Source organism: Parambassis ranga, chromosome 17 (assembly GCF_900634625.1).
Source record: "Parambassis ranga chromosome 17, fParRan2.1, whole genome shotgun sequence".
Lineage (NCBI taxonomy): Eukaryota > Metazoa > Chordata > Actinopteri > Ambassidae > Parambassis > Parambassis ranga.
Genome location: NC_041037.1, coordinates 3,324,170 through 3,339,062, shown reverse-complemented (window position 1 = coordinate 3,339,062; position 14,893 = coordinate 3,324,170). Strand labels below are relative to the sequence as shown.

The 14,893-nt window shown below is 42.5% G+C and overlaps 1 protein-coding gene across 1 annotated transcript in view; it reads right to left on the bottom strand.

Annotated features, from left to right (window-relative positions):
- The window catches only part of LOC114449324 (receptor-type tyrosine-protein phosphatase mu), a 149,579-nt gene that overhangs the window by 93,138 nt on the left and 41,548 nt on the right, over positions 1–14,893 (bottom strand). Inside the window, exons 3-6 of the mRNA XM_028426882.1 lie at positions 8,056–8,330; positions 4,720–4,798; positions 3,010–3,125; positions 1,155–1,329 (exon numbers count right to left, since the gene is read on the bottom strand). Coding sequence (XP_028282683.1) covers positions 1,155–1,329; positions 3,010–3,125; positions 4,720–4,798; positions 8,056–8,330 — 645 coding nt within the window. The remainder of the gene's footprint in view (positions 1–1,154; positions 1,330–3,009; positions 3,126–4,719; positions 4,799–8,055; positions 8,331–14,893) is intronic.

Here is a 14,893-nt window from a genome sequence, read left to right as displayed (position 1 = left end):
ATGAGGGGTGGGGTGGGGTGGGGGGGGGGGTGACTGTATCGGGCTCGTAATCCACAGATCTGCTCCGTGGTCACTCCTCCAAAAACGAGTCAGGAAACGCAGCGAACACATTTAAGGAGGATTTACAACTCAGGCACAGTGCTCGGAGGGTTAAGCACTTGTTTTATGACTTCCACGATAAGAGGAGATATCGGCTTTTTATGTATGACACTTATAAGCGTGAAAACGCCTCTTTTCTTCCTCGGCTTATGTCAAAGTCACTGAGGTGTGAAATCTCTGTAGAATTTTAAAGTGTGCAGAGATTTGATAGATGCTTACACATAGAAAATTACCAGATTTTAAATATTTATGACAGATGCACTTTAACTGGTGTGCCCTGTGAAAATAATAATAATATAAAAAAAAAAATACACCATGCACCGCCATCAGCAGAAAAATATGGCCGTCTGAGTGTGAAGATGTGATCGTGTTGGTGAATTTATGCGCGAATGTGGTTCTGAGTGCCTCTAGTGTGTCAGTAAATTTTTCTCTGAGTACACCGTTGAAACCCACTGATACACTCGGGCAGAGAGACTTTATCTCCCTCTACACTCTGCTGTGTCTGGGCCCAGCCATTCTCGCATGATTGACAGACCTCGATCTGGACAGCCAGGATTAAACCTATCAATCACATAAAGCTTGGAGACAAAAAAAAGAAAGAAAAGGAGGTGGGGGTGGGGGGGTGCAGTAAATTCAATTGAGAGCACAGGGAGAAAATTGAGGTGAAGAAATATAGAAGGCCATTACCGGGCTATAGGGCTGTAGGAAAGAGAGGCCTTGCAGGATTTAGTTTCGGACGAGTCCATAAATTCATATCAAATGACTGCAGGAGTGAAATATCAGTGAGGTTACTGTAAACCCTGCTGCCTCTTGCCTTTGTGATCTTTTCGGTGGAATTGTGCTCAGTCAAGGACGCAACTATTAAAGCCCTAAATCAACATAAAAAGCTTGTATTTTTAGCATGGCCTTAGAGGACACACACATGCAGCACTTCCTGTTTATCTCCTTCTGCTGAATGCATTGAGGTCATGTGGAACGTAAAAAAAAAACAAACAAACATTCCTGCTGTGCTATGAGTTGTTTGGATGTTTCTCTGCTTTGGGACAAATACTCACGTTTTATGGTTAGTTCACCGTAATTGGACACTCCAACCCCTTTGTCTGAGTGGACAATGCAGCGGTAGCGGCCTGAGTCGCCCTTGGTTGTGTTCTCCACATCAAAAGTGCCTATGAAGCGCCGGTTGTTCCAAGGTTTAGTGGCTTTCATTGGGGCCTCCCGTCCACTGATGCCCTGTTTGGAACAGAGACACACACACACACACACACACACACACACACACACACACACACACACATATGGGTGAGCCTCCAAAATGGAAAGGTTTAATAAGCAAAGTGGCCTGACCTTGTGTGTTTCAGAAACTCTGCTTGGGTGTACTTCTGGTTTGTTCTTGTGCCTGTTTGTTTGTGTCCTATCATTCCCATTGGTGGCTGATTGTAGGAATACATTTATCACACAGGAATGCACGTGCGCACACACACACACGCGCGCACAAGCACACAGTGGGCTCTCCCCAGCTGTCACCCCTCACAGCAGGCAGATGGGGGACATTTGTTCATTAGAAATATTTCTTCATTACTGTCATCGGGGGACTTCACTTAATGTTTGTTTTCCAGCTCCTGTGCTAATGAGGACGTGTTTGTTAAAATGATGGAGTACCTGGCACGGGACCTTTACCCAGCGTCATGCTCCCACTGATCACATGTGTGACAGTGTGCTTAGCAGCAGAGCCAGCAGGGCTATGTCTGCCAGATGCACTACCTTCTCTGCTCAGAACAAGGTCAATTCAAGACTGCTGCGCAGCTCAGTTGTGCCGGATATAGTACACATTATCCACAGAGCCGACATCTATATAGGTTAAGACCATACTGCGGTGATCTCGAACAATTGTAATCCGCCCCGCCTCCATGATGCAGAGGCCTCTGGAAGTCTGGAGAGCAGGTAAAATCTCAAACACATAGGGCGAAATAAAGCAATGTGTGGACGTCTCAGCCGGAGCACGCCTCTGTTTCCTGAGAGCAGTGGTTAACTTTTACCAGCAAGTTCCAACAAATTGATGCAAACTGATTTAGAGATGTGGTTAAAACGCTAACCAGAGCTTTGTCTACAGGCTGCTGTAGCACAATGGTGCATGACTGTGGTGTGAGTGTTTACATTGGGCTCTGTGTAATTAGGTTTATGGTTAACCGCTGTGTAAAATCAGAAGGTGATTCTACTTCCTCCTCTTTTTGGCACACTCTCCTCCTCACTTAGCAACAGAAATATGCATTTTTAAGGGTTCGTTGTGTCGTATTTTGTTTAATATTCTGTTTAAAATGTTCTTTAATGACCATGATTTCATCATAAGTTCACTAGTCTGTACAACAATCCACATTTTTTCCCACTGTAAAATATATTAGGTTTGCTCATATTTTGCTAGCTCTGGCTAACAACGCTGCTGTTTCACCACTACTGTTTAAGAATGAGAAAGAAAGAATACATTTCCTGTATTTTGAAATGTTAGCGATTTGTCAACCTTCTTGACATTACACTAGTCAAAGTCTACCAGTAAAACTGAATTTCAAGGGCCGTCACCAAGGCTACCCATTTTATCTCCAGCCATTATACGAAGCATTCAAAAGTGCATCACATGGAATTATAGTTCTACTTAACATGCATTTAAAACCATTTCAAAGAATTCCCTTTTACATTTGTGTCCTTGACTGACACTTGAATGAATGTCACGTTTAACCTGAGCCAAACCTACAGCAGTAATAGCATCTGTTTTTTTTATTATTCATTTTTTTACAATGAGATTTAGCAAGAAACCTCTGAACAACCTAAATTTCTCATCCAGTGTGTAGTATGTTTGTTGACCTGACTGACCTAAGCTGTCAAGTCTGTATAATGAAGAGTCCTGATGTCTCTCACCTGAAGCCAGAGGCGAAAGTTGTCCCTTTTTCGTCCGTTAACGGTGCAGTGAAAGGATGCTGTCTGTCCCGCATTGACCTCCACCCCCTTTATAGTCAGGAAGTGAGGAGTATTCACTATGAGAGAGAGAATATCTGTTATCATCAGACCGAGATGGAGGAGAAGTTCAAGTTCCCACAACGGCTTCACGTTTTATGAATGTCGGCATGGGTGGACCATTTAAAAGCAGAACTGTGAAGGAAAAAAGTACCAGTGAATAGATCTTTATTTAATTCTTATTCACAAATATTCCACCATAGGATCATGCACCAACCTAAAATTAAAACTAATTTTTGTTGCCTCTCACAGATTTTATTTTAGAAGAGCACTCCTCTTTTTTTTCCAGCTGTGCTCATTATATCAGTGTGTTCACTGACTGGGATAGTTTACAGAAAGTAACTTATGTAGAACATTTTTGATTAGTACCGCTATTCTGCATGGAAAAATGGGGCAATACTGTGGAGCGACCTTGATTCGAAACATAACCAAATCTCTAAAGACTTGGCAAAAGCTAATTCTATCACTTTCATCATGGAGGCTTTCACTTCCACTTAATATTTTATACTCTTGTCTTTGAACCGCACCTCCTTTATAACTTTGTGTCCTGTCAATCCATCCAGCACCAAAAAGACAAATCTATTTTTCTCATCGCTATAATGTCTTCTTTAATGATGGAGGGACAGCCAGACCCCTACCACGACCACCACCACCACCACCCGGTGGCATAATCACACCTCTGTGCTAGATATATTTCACACCGTCATATAAATAGAAAATGAATCGGCCGCACTCCACCGAGGAGTCGCTCTGATCACTTTCCTTATGACTCAAAGAAACCCAATTGCCACTGAGGGGATTATTGATCCGCTCACACTTACACATTTAAACACGGCCCACGTCTCGAAAGCCTCCATTGATTTGCTCGGCTACATTTATATGCAACACCAATAGCTATATAAATCCACCTTATTGACATAACATTTGTAGGAATTCAGCTGCTTTCAAATGGTTAGCAGGTCATTAGCGCCTAACAATCAGAGCTTGATACTTCAGCTATGAGAGGTAGAGTAAAGTATAAATCAATTGATGAAAACCCGTGTGGTATTGATTGAGACTTTAGAGTGTGGAGTGTGAAAACCTCTCAGTATAAACTCCAGGAGTGCCATATGGACTAACGTGACTCTCAGAAGAATAGACATGAGGAATACTGAAGAGGCTCCTTTATCCCGCTCCCACAGCAGTGGCAGACACCCGAAAGCCGGAGCAGAGAAATTCTAAAATATGCTGGTGATTACACGTTCATTACTTCTCTAGTGCGCTCTGAAGTGCTTGTACTTACATCCAGCAACTCTGAGCAGATGTTGATGAGATACTTTACTGAATGTCCTCAAGGGGGAAGAAAAATAGAAGAATCCAAACAACATACTGTATGTTTTTCCTCCCACTATTTCTGCCAATCTCTTCGAGGATAGATTTAACATGGCCGCTCCAACATTACATTCTGAGCGTGTGCTCATAAATCTTAAGGGAGCTGGACTCCTCTGTGAAGGCCTTTTTTTGACTGAGAGGCCTTGAACACAACACTGATACAGGTTATTTGGGTGGGTGTCATGGAAAGGACAATGACTGTTTGATGATATTCTTTTTACGGTGAAGGGAAAAAGGACTTACTGCACTGGTGGCCCTGGACCACGACGTCTTTGATGGCCAGCAAGCCGCGCTGCCCTGAGGTTACGGCTTCAAACACAATCTGAGGAGGAGAAAGGAGACTCATAACACCGATGATAGATGGCCACGCGTCTCCAAATGGCACCTGAGTGAGGCAGGTCCGTGTGCACGGGGAAGTCCAGCTCGTGCTAATGCACCCTTAGCCGGGCTGCAGCTGGTGACACAGCTGCAGGCCACTGACATTATTTCCACAATATGTCACAGTTGATAGGTGTTATGACATGCAAGTGTTAAATTAAGTTTGAGCCTTGAGACGATTAGCACACAGTCTGTGACAAATACACAGCAGTATGGCCGGGGTAAGACGCCAAACATCAGAGCATCACTTAAAGGTCAATTTACCCAGAATTCATTCGGGTTTAGTCCCCGAGGGGCTGCTCGGAGGGGTCACATATAAATAAGCAGCTTCAATGAAACATATAGTTATGTTATAGTGCAACACTTCTGACATGTTTGAGGGACAAGAACAAAGTCAGAAGACAAAGGGAGGAGGAACATGCTGGTGTAAGCACAGATGTTGACCATCCTCCCATAATGTACTGGTATTATAAGCTGGTATAATGTTGGTTTGACTGGTCACTCGGCTCATTGTCTGTTGATATGAAACAGCCTGGGTATAAATATTTAACAACTACTGCTGTAATTTGTACAGGGCAGCCTGTTTGAATTCTGTAATAATCCTCACTAAAAATATAACAAGGCTGAGTTTAAGTTTACAGACAGCTGGTGGTTCCTGGTTAACTCTGGATTACCCACAAAAGTCAACAGTTTTCATTGGAAGCGCTCTCTATTAAATACCAATAAAAGCTGTTGACACAGGTGGTACAAACACATCAGGGTGTTTTACAGAGCAAGATGCCAACTTCTTTTTTTTTTCTTGTAATGTGAGTGAACTAAATCTTTCATGTAAAAATAAAATGTTTCCTCCTCCTTAACAGTTGCTCCGTGTCTTGTGTTACTTAGCTGACATGTTTGTTGAGAGAGAATTTGGAAAATCAAGTGCAACTGTGCTGTGCAGGCACTGCCGTGACCCTATTTTAAGGTCCTGCAAAACAAATGGTCCTGAGCTCTGACAGAGGGCGTGCCCCAGCAGAATTTCAGAGTTATGCACTCCATGGTCTGCACTGGTGGTAAAAAGGGAAACAGAATGCCAGTTCCTTCCAAAACCCAGGGTGTGGTGCAGAGACCCATTACACCACACACGCTGCAGCTACACATGTTCTGCATGCCATGATTGTCTAAATATAATCCTGTATCTTCTAGTACATATATATTAATGGATATATTCCATGTATGGAGTCACACATATGTCCTGTTTGCTGCACACAGATCCATCCCTGACATTCCTTTTGTAGCCGGAGTCATGTGGAAGCACAGATAGTACCATTGTCATCAGGGAGGCAGGATGCCTTCAGATAAGGCTGTCTAATTATACATTTCTTTTTTTGTCTCATGAAATATGAAAGTGAATGTCTTGGGTGCCAATTATGCCCTCATTACAGGCTAATTTAAAGGAAATTAAAAGGCCAAGCACTCCATATATCGCCACCAGACAAATGAACTGGCCCCCGCTCTCTAATTGAAATCCTTTGTTTGTTCAACACACATCAGTCAGGCTGCCTAATAGCTGTGATATAATTGATTCCAACATCAATGATAGTGTGGCGCATAATTGGGCCTGACCCACAGAGTGAAAATATTCACACGGGACAGAGCTGTGGATGTCACAGCAAAGTTCACCATTCTCATTTGTCAGAGAGAGAGACAGACAGTGAACCCAATGCTCAATGTCTACATCACCGCACCGGCTTTCCCTGAGGGACCCGGCTAAGTACGACATTACAGCAGGATTGATTAGCTCTGCCTCGGACTCTACTGTATTAAAATCAAGACAGATGAGTACATTTGTGTTTTTTTTTTTGGCTCTCATTGCTAGGATAAATCATAGGGTTTGAACAGCACGTGCATGACAAAATATAGACCGTGTTGAAAATTACAGTGTATCGCACAATGTGCAGCAGTTTTGGAAGCGTATGACAATCTCAATTAAAAGTTTTGGGGATGACCTGACAGAAGAGTAATTATCAAAACCTGAAAGGCTCATGATGACTAAAAGCCCTTACCGGTAATTAAAAAATAATTTCCAAGTATCAGGTGGCTTCCCTTTGACAATTGCGTAGGTTACTATGCAATTAAAGATACCTATAATTAGTGCCATGTTGCTAATTAGTGACAATTTCAAACATTGGTCTCTCTTTTCTTGACTGAGATTGTTGCTAAGATCATTAGCATCCTCGCATCTACCCGTGTCATTAATTTGGGTCTGGAACAATTACAAACGGAGACAAACCTTCCTCTGGGGCTTTGAAAGGCAGCAGATGCTGGGAATTTCCCTGGAAAGCACAATATGTCATCATGGGTCTGAACACGGCAGAGATTCGCCGAAACATAAGCCGACCAGTCAGGCTGTCTGAAGCCGCCGAAGCTATGCACAACATTTTAATTTGTAACTTAGATCAATAGCATGCAAACACCGCAAGCTGCTTCCACTACAGGCTCTTTGACCAGACTGGCTTTGCATCACTATGTCACAGGCGGGTCACCCTCCTGTCGACGGCAAAAACAGCGGCTATTACCGCAGCAGCACATTCTGCCCTGCTTAACTGTCGCCTTCCCCCCCTCTTCTGCCTCTCTTTTGTCCATGTGCCTCTCATTAAACCTCCTCTCCTGCATTCAGTGGCCAGAAGCTCAGCGGTGTCCCTTGTTAAGTAAGTTATCAGAGTGGCTATGATGAGCATGCAGGAGGACTCCCCTCAGCTCCACTGTGGACCAACCCTGCCAGGCCATAATGAAATAATTCACAGAGGGACTGTCTCCCATCGGGAGGTTAAGGGGTCTCTCTGCATCAATTAACATTTGGTGGACTCATGGAACAAGCCTGCTGAAGACTAATAGCCAGGCAAGTGTGAAATCACCTTGCCCCGGCCAGCAGTCGTGTGCATTGGTAAGTGAAAATGAGTTTTCAGAATTGGAAAAAGGGAACAGGCTCAGATGGAAGGGAGAGAGAGCCGATTACCATGGATACCAAGGTAGAGCCAGAAATCAATAATCTTAGGTGTTTTGAATGGGCTTTTGTGCAATTGTTTAGACCTTCTCACATAATAAATTTGTCTTGCTCCACCCAATGAAAAGACTTTTTAATGACTTTGGCTTAAAGCTGCTTTTTCGAGAGTGTAGCCTAGTTATTTTTAATGAGACGGCTTTATTTAATCTCCTTACCTGGTAGAAGTTGGGCCAGTAGGTGCTGATGGCCAGCTCCACCTGCCCCCAGGAGCGAGAGGCTGGACCCGACACGTTCCACACAGGCATCCCCATGGGACTGTTGTTTTCTTTGATGTAGACGTTCAGGTGCCCCGGGTGGCTGTTGTCTCTGCCTCCTATGTAGTAGTGGAAGATGACGCAGTGGGTGTCGTTCTCCTTCAGCTGGGGCGTCAGGAGTAAGGCCTTCTGCCCCGCGAAGCGCCCCGATGTGTTCACCATCATGAAGGCTGACCCTGAAAGAAGCAGCATGTATCATGAGACCAACTGTCGAACAGATTTTTAATCAATAATTATGCAGGGTTCTACAGCACTGAAGTTAAATGTTTATTATGCTGGATACTTATATATATAACTAGTGGATGGTTTGCAGTGAAGATTTGTACATAAACTCACACATGACTTATCCTCATGACTCAAATCTGTATCTATACCAGAGATGGCTGACAAGGCAACTACCCCAGTCTGACTGCCTACCTAGTTGTTGGCTCCAAAATAGGTCATAAACCATGTCAGTGGATGGACCCGACTAAACACTAACAGCATTCACTGATGTGTGCTCTAGTGCTCTTTGTTTGAGGCAGGTGGATGTTTGAGAAGAGCAGTGACGATGTAGTGTCGCCTCCCAACCTTTACTGTGCAAGTTCTGGATCCAAGATGTTGCCTTTTTCCAATATGGCAGCACCCGTAAGTGAGATCACTCTTGTACAGTTGGTGGAGACGAAGGCGGAGGCACAGTCAGTGATCTTTGTTTACAATTTTCTATGACAGCAAGAGTGCGTTAATCAAATATTAATATTAGATATCTTCAGTGATATTGACTAGATTGGGTGTCTGATAATAGGACTGATCTATTCACTTCATTTCTATGTTTTTCATTTACTTGTTTTGTGACTGTGATTGACCACCAATTATTAGAAATAGTGGCCACATGATGACAGTCACATGTATGTCTGTGACTCAGGACTGATGCTGCTAGTGTTGTCGACTCTTACTGCTGTAATTTTAAACACAGCAGAGTTTAAATGTCTTGGGTGAACTACTGTCCAGTTTTCCAGTGTATGTTTTTGGCTGTCAGATGCTACACTGCTTTGTTTTGACCTTTTCACCTTACAGAGCGGTTGACTGACGAAACCCCTCTAAACTCTCTTTTGAGCGCTATTTAACTCCAGTTATGCACGACCCCACATGTCAGGGTCGGTTGTGGTTGTAATTTTAATAGAGATTACAATGAACAATGCTAGCTTGCTTGCTAACATGAATAACACTGGTGCAAAATTACTGCAAATCTTTGTAGTTAGAACTGTTTCTGAACACATGCATGAGTCTTTACGAAGCTGTGAAATCTGGGGTTCTTTTATATCATGAGCTCAGCTACACTCCCAGGACACAGCATTCACTGCTATATGCAGGCAGAGTGGGAATGTCACTACAGACCTGAGCTTTTAAAGAGATTTACCAACATTGTGGGGACCCAGGTAGATGCCTGAATGCAACCGATGTTCATTTATATATAAAAGTAGCATGGAATATTCTGTCCAAACAAGAGGAATAATCTAAAAAGTTTGCAGTGAACAGGTAAACTGCTGCTCTGAGAGTGTTCCTTTCAGCAGAGACAGTTCGAGCTGGTGACATTTGATGAGAAAATGCTCTTACCTTTGAATTAATAGAAAGTCTGTAATGATTAACATTCATCAAAATAAAAATCCTAAAAGAAAAAAAAAAAAACACCAGAGATTTAGGAAGCGTGTTTTCCCCTCAATGACATAGAGGAGGGAAATGATGAGAAATCAATAAACTGAAATCTATTTGCCAAGAAAGCTCCATTTAGATTTTATCGCTTTGGTTCAATATTAAAGGTTAATCTAATCCTCTACCCTTTTGCCAATAAAACACAAGTGAGAATTATTATACTGGCAAACTTTCAAGGAGATGCAGAACACATTCTATTTGTCATCATGTTATTTAGCTTGGCTTGGTAACGAGATGGCATAAATCGCATTTGAGACGGCGCCAGGAGACACTCCGTTTATGTTAAAATACATTTTTTTGGTGATGTGCTAATGAATTGAGAGCCTTAGAGGTGAGACAAACAACCTGCGCTGCCGCGTGTGAGGCGGAGCGAACCAGAATCTCCGTCATTAAATTTAACATTTGGTGTTTAAAAGGGGTGAACGACGTCAACTAAATCAGCAGGCCTGGTCCCCGAGTGCGCCAGGCAAGCAGCCTGCTCACAAAACCCTATTTGTTCCATCAATGACTCGAGCTTGCCCACTTGTCTTGTTGTGCTGCTCTTGTAACGCTCACCAATTCCATCTGTCTCCAGCTTCAGATAATGAGTGGGGGTTCTGTCATGTTTACACAATGAAACAGGAGGAGAGAGCGGCGGCGGCGGCGGAGGAGGAGGAGGAGGAGAAGCAGTGAGTTGTGATGACACCTAGTCAGCCTCGTCGGCTTTGTTTGTCAGGTACAGGCAGTTGTTGTTTTAAATGATCTTAACATGTTTCGGGTCACTGAGAGGATCATAAATGATGAGGGGTTGTATATCGACGCAGCACTAAACTCAGTCTGAGTGTGGGTCACATGAACCATGTGGGCCACAAATGGATTATGGAGCCAGAAGGTGCACTGTACTGTATGTGAATAAAAAAAAAAACAAACATTGTTTACATTTAGCCAAAAAAAAAAGATGAATAATATTTTAGGAATTTTGTGCCAACACTTTAACAAATATGGTTAAATGAGCCTGGAGGATTTCCTATTTGCATCACAAAGTGCCGCTCTTGTCGCCAAATAAGCATGAAAGCCTCAGTTGAAGGTTTCATTTAAAAACTGTACTCCCGCTGTATTCTCTTGGCAAAACAAGTGAGCATGACACACACAGTGAGTCATGGGACAGGCTGTGAGGGACCCAACAAGTGGATCCTTCCAGGAAGAAGAAGACGAACTCTGGGACCACCTTGCTGTACCACTGTGAAGGACGCAGGGACTGAATTGGGATGGAGCTTTCTCAGTTGTCATGGAGATGACTCTCATTTAGATCAGTGATAATAAGAAGACTATGTCTGTGTGCATCCTTCTAAATGTAGAGACTCTGGTCAATAGAGGATGTTAGTGAGGTAGAGGGCTACATTTTGAGGCACACCTGGCAGAGCCTGAGCCCTGTGTACTCGGGCTGAGCGCTTCCCACAGTGGCCTCCAGCCCGAACTCTTCGGCCAGTCTGTCTCATTTAACAACACTTAATTAGGCCTATTTTCTTGGACTGTGTCCTTCACATGTGGAACTTTTGAATTAAGTTTCTCCAAGACAACTGAGGACAACTCTTCAGCCAAAACAAAGTATTGGAATAAATATTTAATTAAAATGGAAGTTAATCCACACATGTTTCATGTTTCAATGTATTTTCAGCATCTAAGGATCATACTGGCCCTTTGCTGTGTCTCACCATTATCTCTGTGTGTTGTTTACTGAAATATAAAAGCCATTTTTAAATCTATTATCTATTTATAATGGTGAGTTTTCTATGTTGTGTATAGATTTTCCTGCACAGCATGATGACTGTTATGAATCACCACTGCTGTTCTCTAATGTATTATTCACTTTCAGTTTGTCTCTGATTCAAGCGTTGAGGCTAATTATTTCTGAGGCTACACAGAAGTTGTGTAAAGTACACGAGGAAGGGCAGGAGATGAGCCGACTTTCAGACACTTATGTTGTCCAACCTCAATCAGGCACTGCTATATATGAGGGCTCTGGGGTCTCTTTAATAACGTCCAGCCATCTGCTCAGGTGCACAGAACCCTCTTTTCGTTTGACGCACCAGCAGACCTGGGTGTGATGTCAGCGCTGCACTAATAATCAGCTGATGAATTGTTCAGATGTCGCTCATGTTACAAAGACAAAGACGCTGGCGCCGCCGCTTTCCTTTATGATTAAAACAGGCTGTTTGCTATTCATTTCCAACAGCCATGTTGTGACAGTGTTGCACAAGAAATTTATGCACAGCTCTGCTCTTTGTTGGTAATTAGAGATGAAAATATCAGAGCCCTCCAGCAGCATTTGTACTTTATTTTTTACTACTACTACATTCATGAATTATTAACACGACAATAGGAACAGTGCGTTAGAAGTCACTTCATGTTGTAATTACTTGACAGAAATACTAATGTAAGTGTAAAAAAGCTTCCTCAGCATCATGCAGAACTGCGGCCCTGACACTGACATTCCTGTCACCAAATTTGAAACCCACAAATCGTCCTGATTTGAGCCAGTGAAGCCAAACACAACAAGGGCAGAACAGCTTTTCCTTTCCTCATTATTGACCGCCACCAAATGTAAAAAAGTATTCAGACTGACAGCGTGCCATCTCATCATCCTGCCATTGTGACTGTCTAACAGTTAGTGACGAAGATGACAGCAGAACGCTGATTGTCATTCCGTTTCTATGCTCTTCCAGCCTAATGACCACATACTCTGCAGGACCTGCTGCACCATGACAAGCTAATTAGCCAGTGAGACTAAGAGCAAATTATAATGACATTGTGTTAGTGCTGTGCTAATGTGCTAGTGATGCACAAGGGTGTTTTCTCTCTCTCTCTTCCTCTCTCTCTATCTCTTGTGCCTTAACAATGGCGTGTTCAAGACCAATTAAAAATAGAGAGCTTTCGGCACACTCTCAGCCTGTCTCTGCGACTCTGTAAAGGCCAGGGCTCGGCTATTGTCTAAGGTATTCTGAGGAACAGATTTATTATTATTCCAATGTAGGCCACCTTCACCTTCCATTACAATGATGGCTGAACGTGAAGAACATGGAGACTGGTGTGAAAAATGAATGAGATGAAGATGAAGTGTTCCTGCTGCAGACGCTACATACATTCATGTTGCTTTTCTTTAGAAATGAAGGACACACTGCTGAGATGGAAAACTGTGACTTTCATTATTCTGGAATATTTTTGTCATTATTAACAAGGATACTGCAGCTGAATAAGGCTGTAGCACAAAAAAACCTTATAACATATAATCCACCTATAGATGTAGATATCCCTGTTTGCTCTCTCTCTCTCCTTCATCCTCTCTGTCCTGTCTACCTCTTCTTCTCCTCCTCTACTCAGGCTGCTGTCAGCAGGAAGGTTCTCCTTCATGAATCGGGTCCTGTTGAAGGTTTCTTCCTGTTAGAGGGCAGTTTTTTTCTTAACACTGTTGCTGTTAAGGGGGTTCAGGCTCTGGGTCTCTGTGAAGCACCTTGAGACAGTTGTGATGCTATATAAATAAAATTGAATTAAATTGAATTGATCTTTGATGATAATCATTGTATTTCTTCTTCTATTGAATCATTTAAAATGACCAGTGTTTACATATATCTGTGGATGCTCTCATTCATCCAATTCGCCACTCCCCCAAGTGGCTTCCTCAGTTCTGCTACTATTCTGGTTGGGAATCTGAGTTCTATGTGTTCAGGACCTCTGTGGGTGGATCTTGCAGGAACTCACATGACTAAGATCCCTATAGTTGGTTAATGGTCAGTTAACAACCAGAAACTGTGTCTGGGTCATGTGCAGGACTAGTTGACGGCCCATCGTTAGAGTTTGAATGGTTAACTTGTTGCTTAAACCTAACCAAGTTGTTGGTTTTTGCAAGTTTTCACAAGTTGTTTTGTTGCTTTAACTTAACCCACTAAAGGAGTTTTAATGTCTACATAATATTAGGTTACTATATTGAGCAGTTGTTTAGCTGCTGATGACTATTTGCACTATTTACTTTCCATCTTTCACTACTTGCACACTGTTACTTCATCAGTAAACAAAGCATTATGCTACAGCTTGGCAGAATATCTGGTCAGCATTTGTGAGTCAGTGACCAAGCTATGAGAGTTCTACAAAAACACATCTGCATACCGAGTTCTCCAAATAACACACTTAGTATTATTGGTATTATGAGGAATTCTGAGAGAGAACTGTGATTGTACTCTAGAGGAAGGCTCCAATCAGGTTAATCCTTTGCCCCTGACAGCTCATTTGACTGGCAGAGCAGCCAGGCGTTGGCTGCAGCGTGTGTCTCTGTCCATATGGGAAGAAACGTTCCTTCTGCTAAGATAAGAAGCTGCTGGAAAACTGGTAATCACTCTAAAGGAACTGTTTAAGCAGGGACTGTAATCCGTTAATAGTCTAGTAAAGAGTCATACAGCATGAATTGCTGCTTCTGTGAAACAATCAAACTCAATTTAGAAATGACAGCTTTGCAGAAATTCATCAACGTGCTTAGTGCACATCCTCATTTCCTGCATTAAAGTCTGATGTCTGCACAGTCCCTCTGTCTTTAAGTCATGACCGGAGACAATTGTCAGATAAATCTTAGTGACTCTTTGAAAATACTCTTAAAAGACACGTGACTATACAAAAACGATGTAATCAAAATGTACTGCATGTCAAAATGTGTAGAAAATTCCTAAAAATATCTGTTCTATCTGTACATCCGACATTTCTGTTATATCTTTAGTCACTTTTCCTCAGAAGACACTCTTTTTAATGGGAATACAGTGTGGTATGATGTACTGTCTAATCCTAATCATCAAAGTCTATAGGTTGAAGGTATTTAGATTAATTATGAGTTGAGTGATGGTCTGAGCAGAGGATATAATTTGCAATAATGACTGGCGCTCATTATTTCTCCTCCATTCAGGTCCTGAACTCGCTGAAAATCATTATGTGGGGGGAAATCAGAATGAAGGGGCGCTCTTTAAACCTAAACCCTCCAGGTCTCATTTGCTAATAAAATTCACAGAGGTCACCGCCGCAGAAA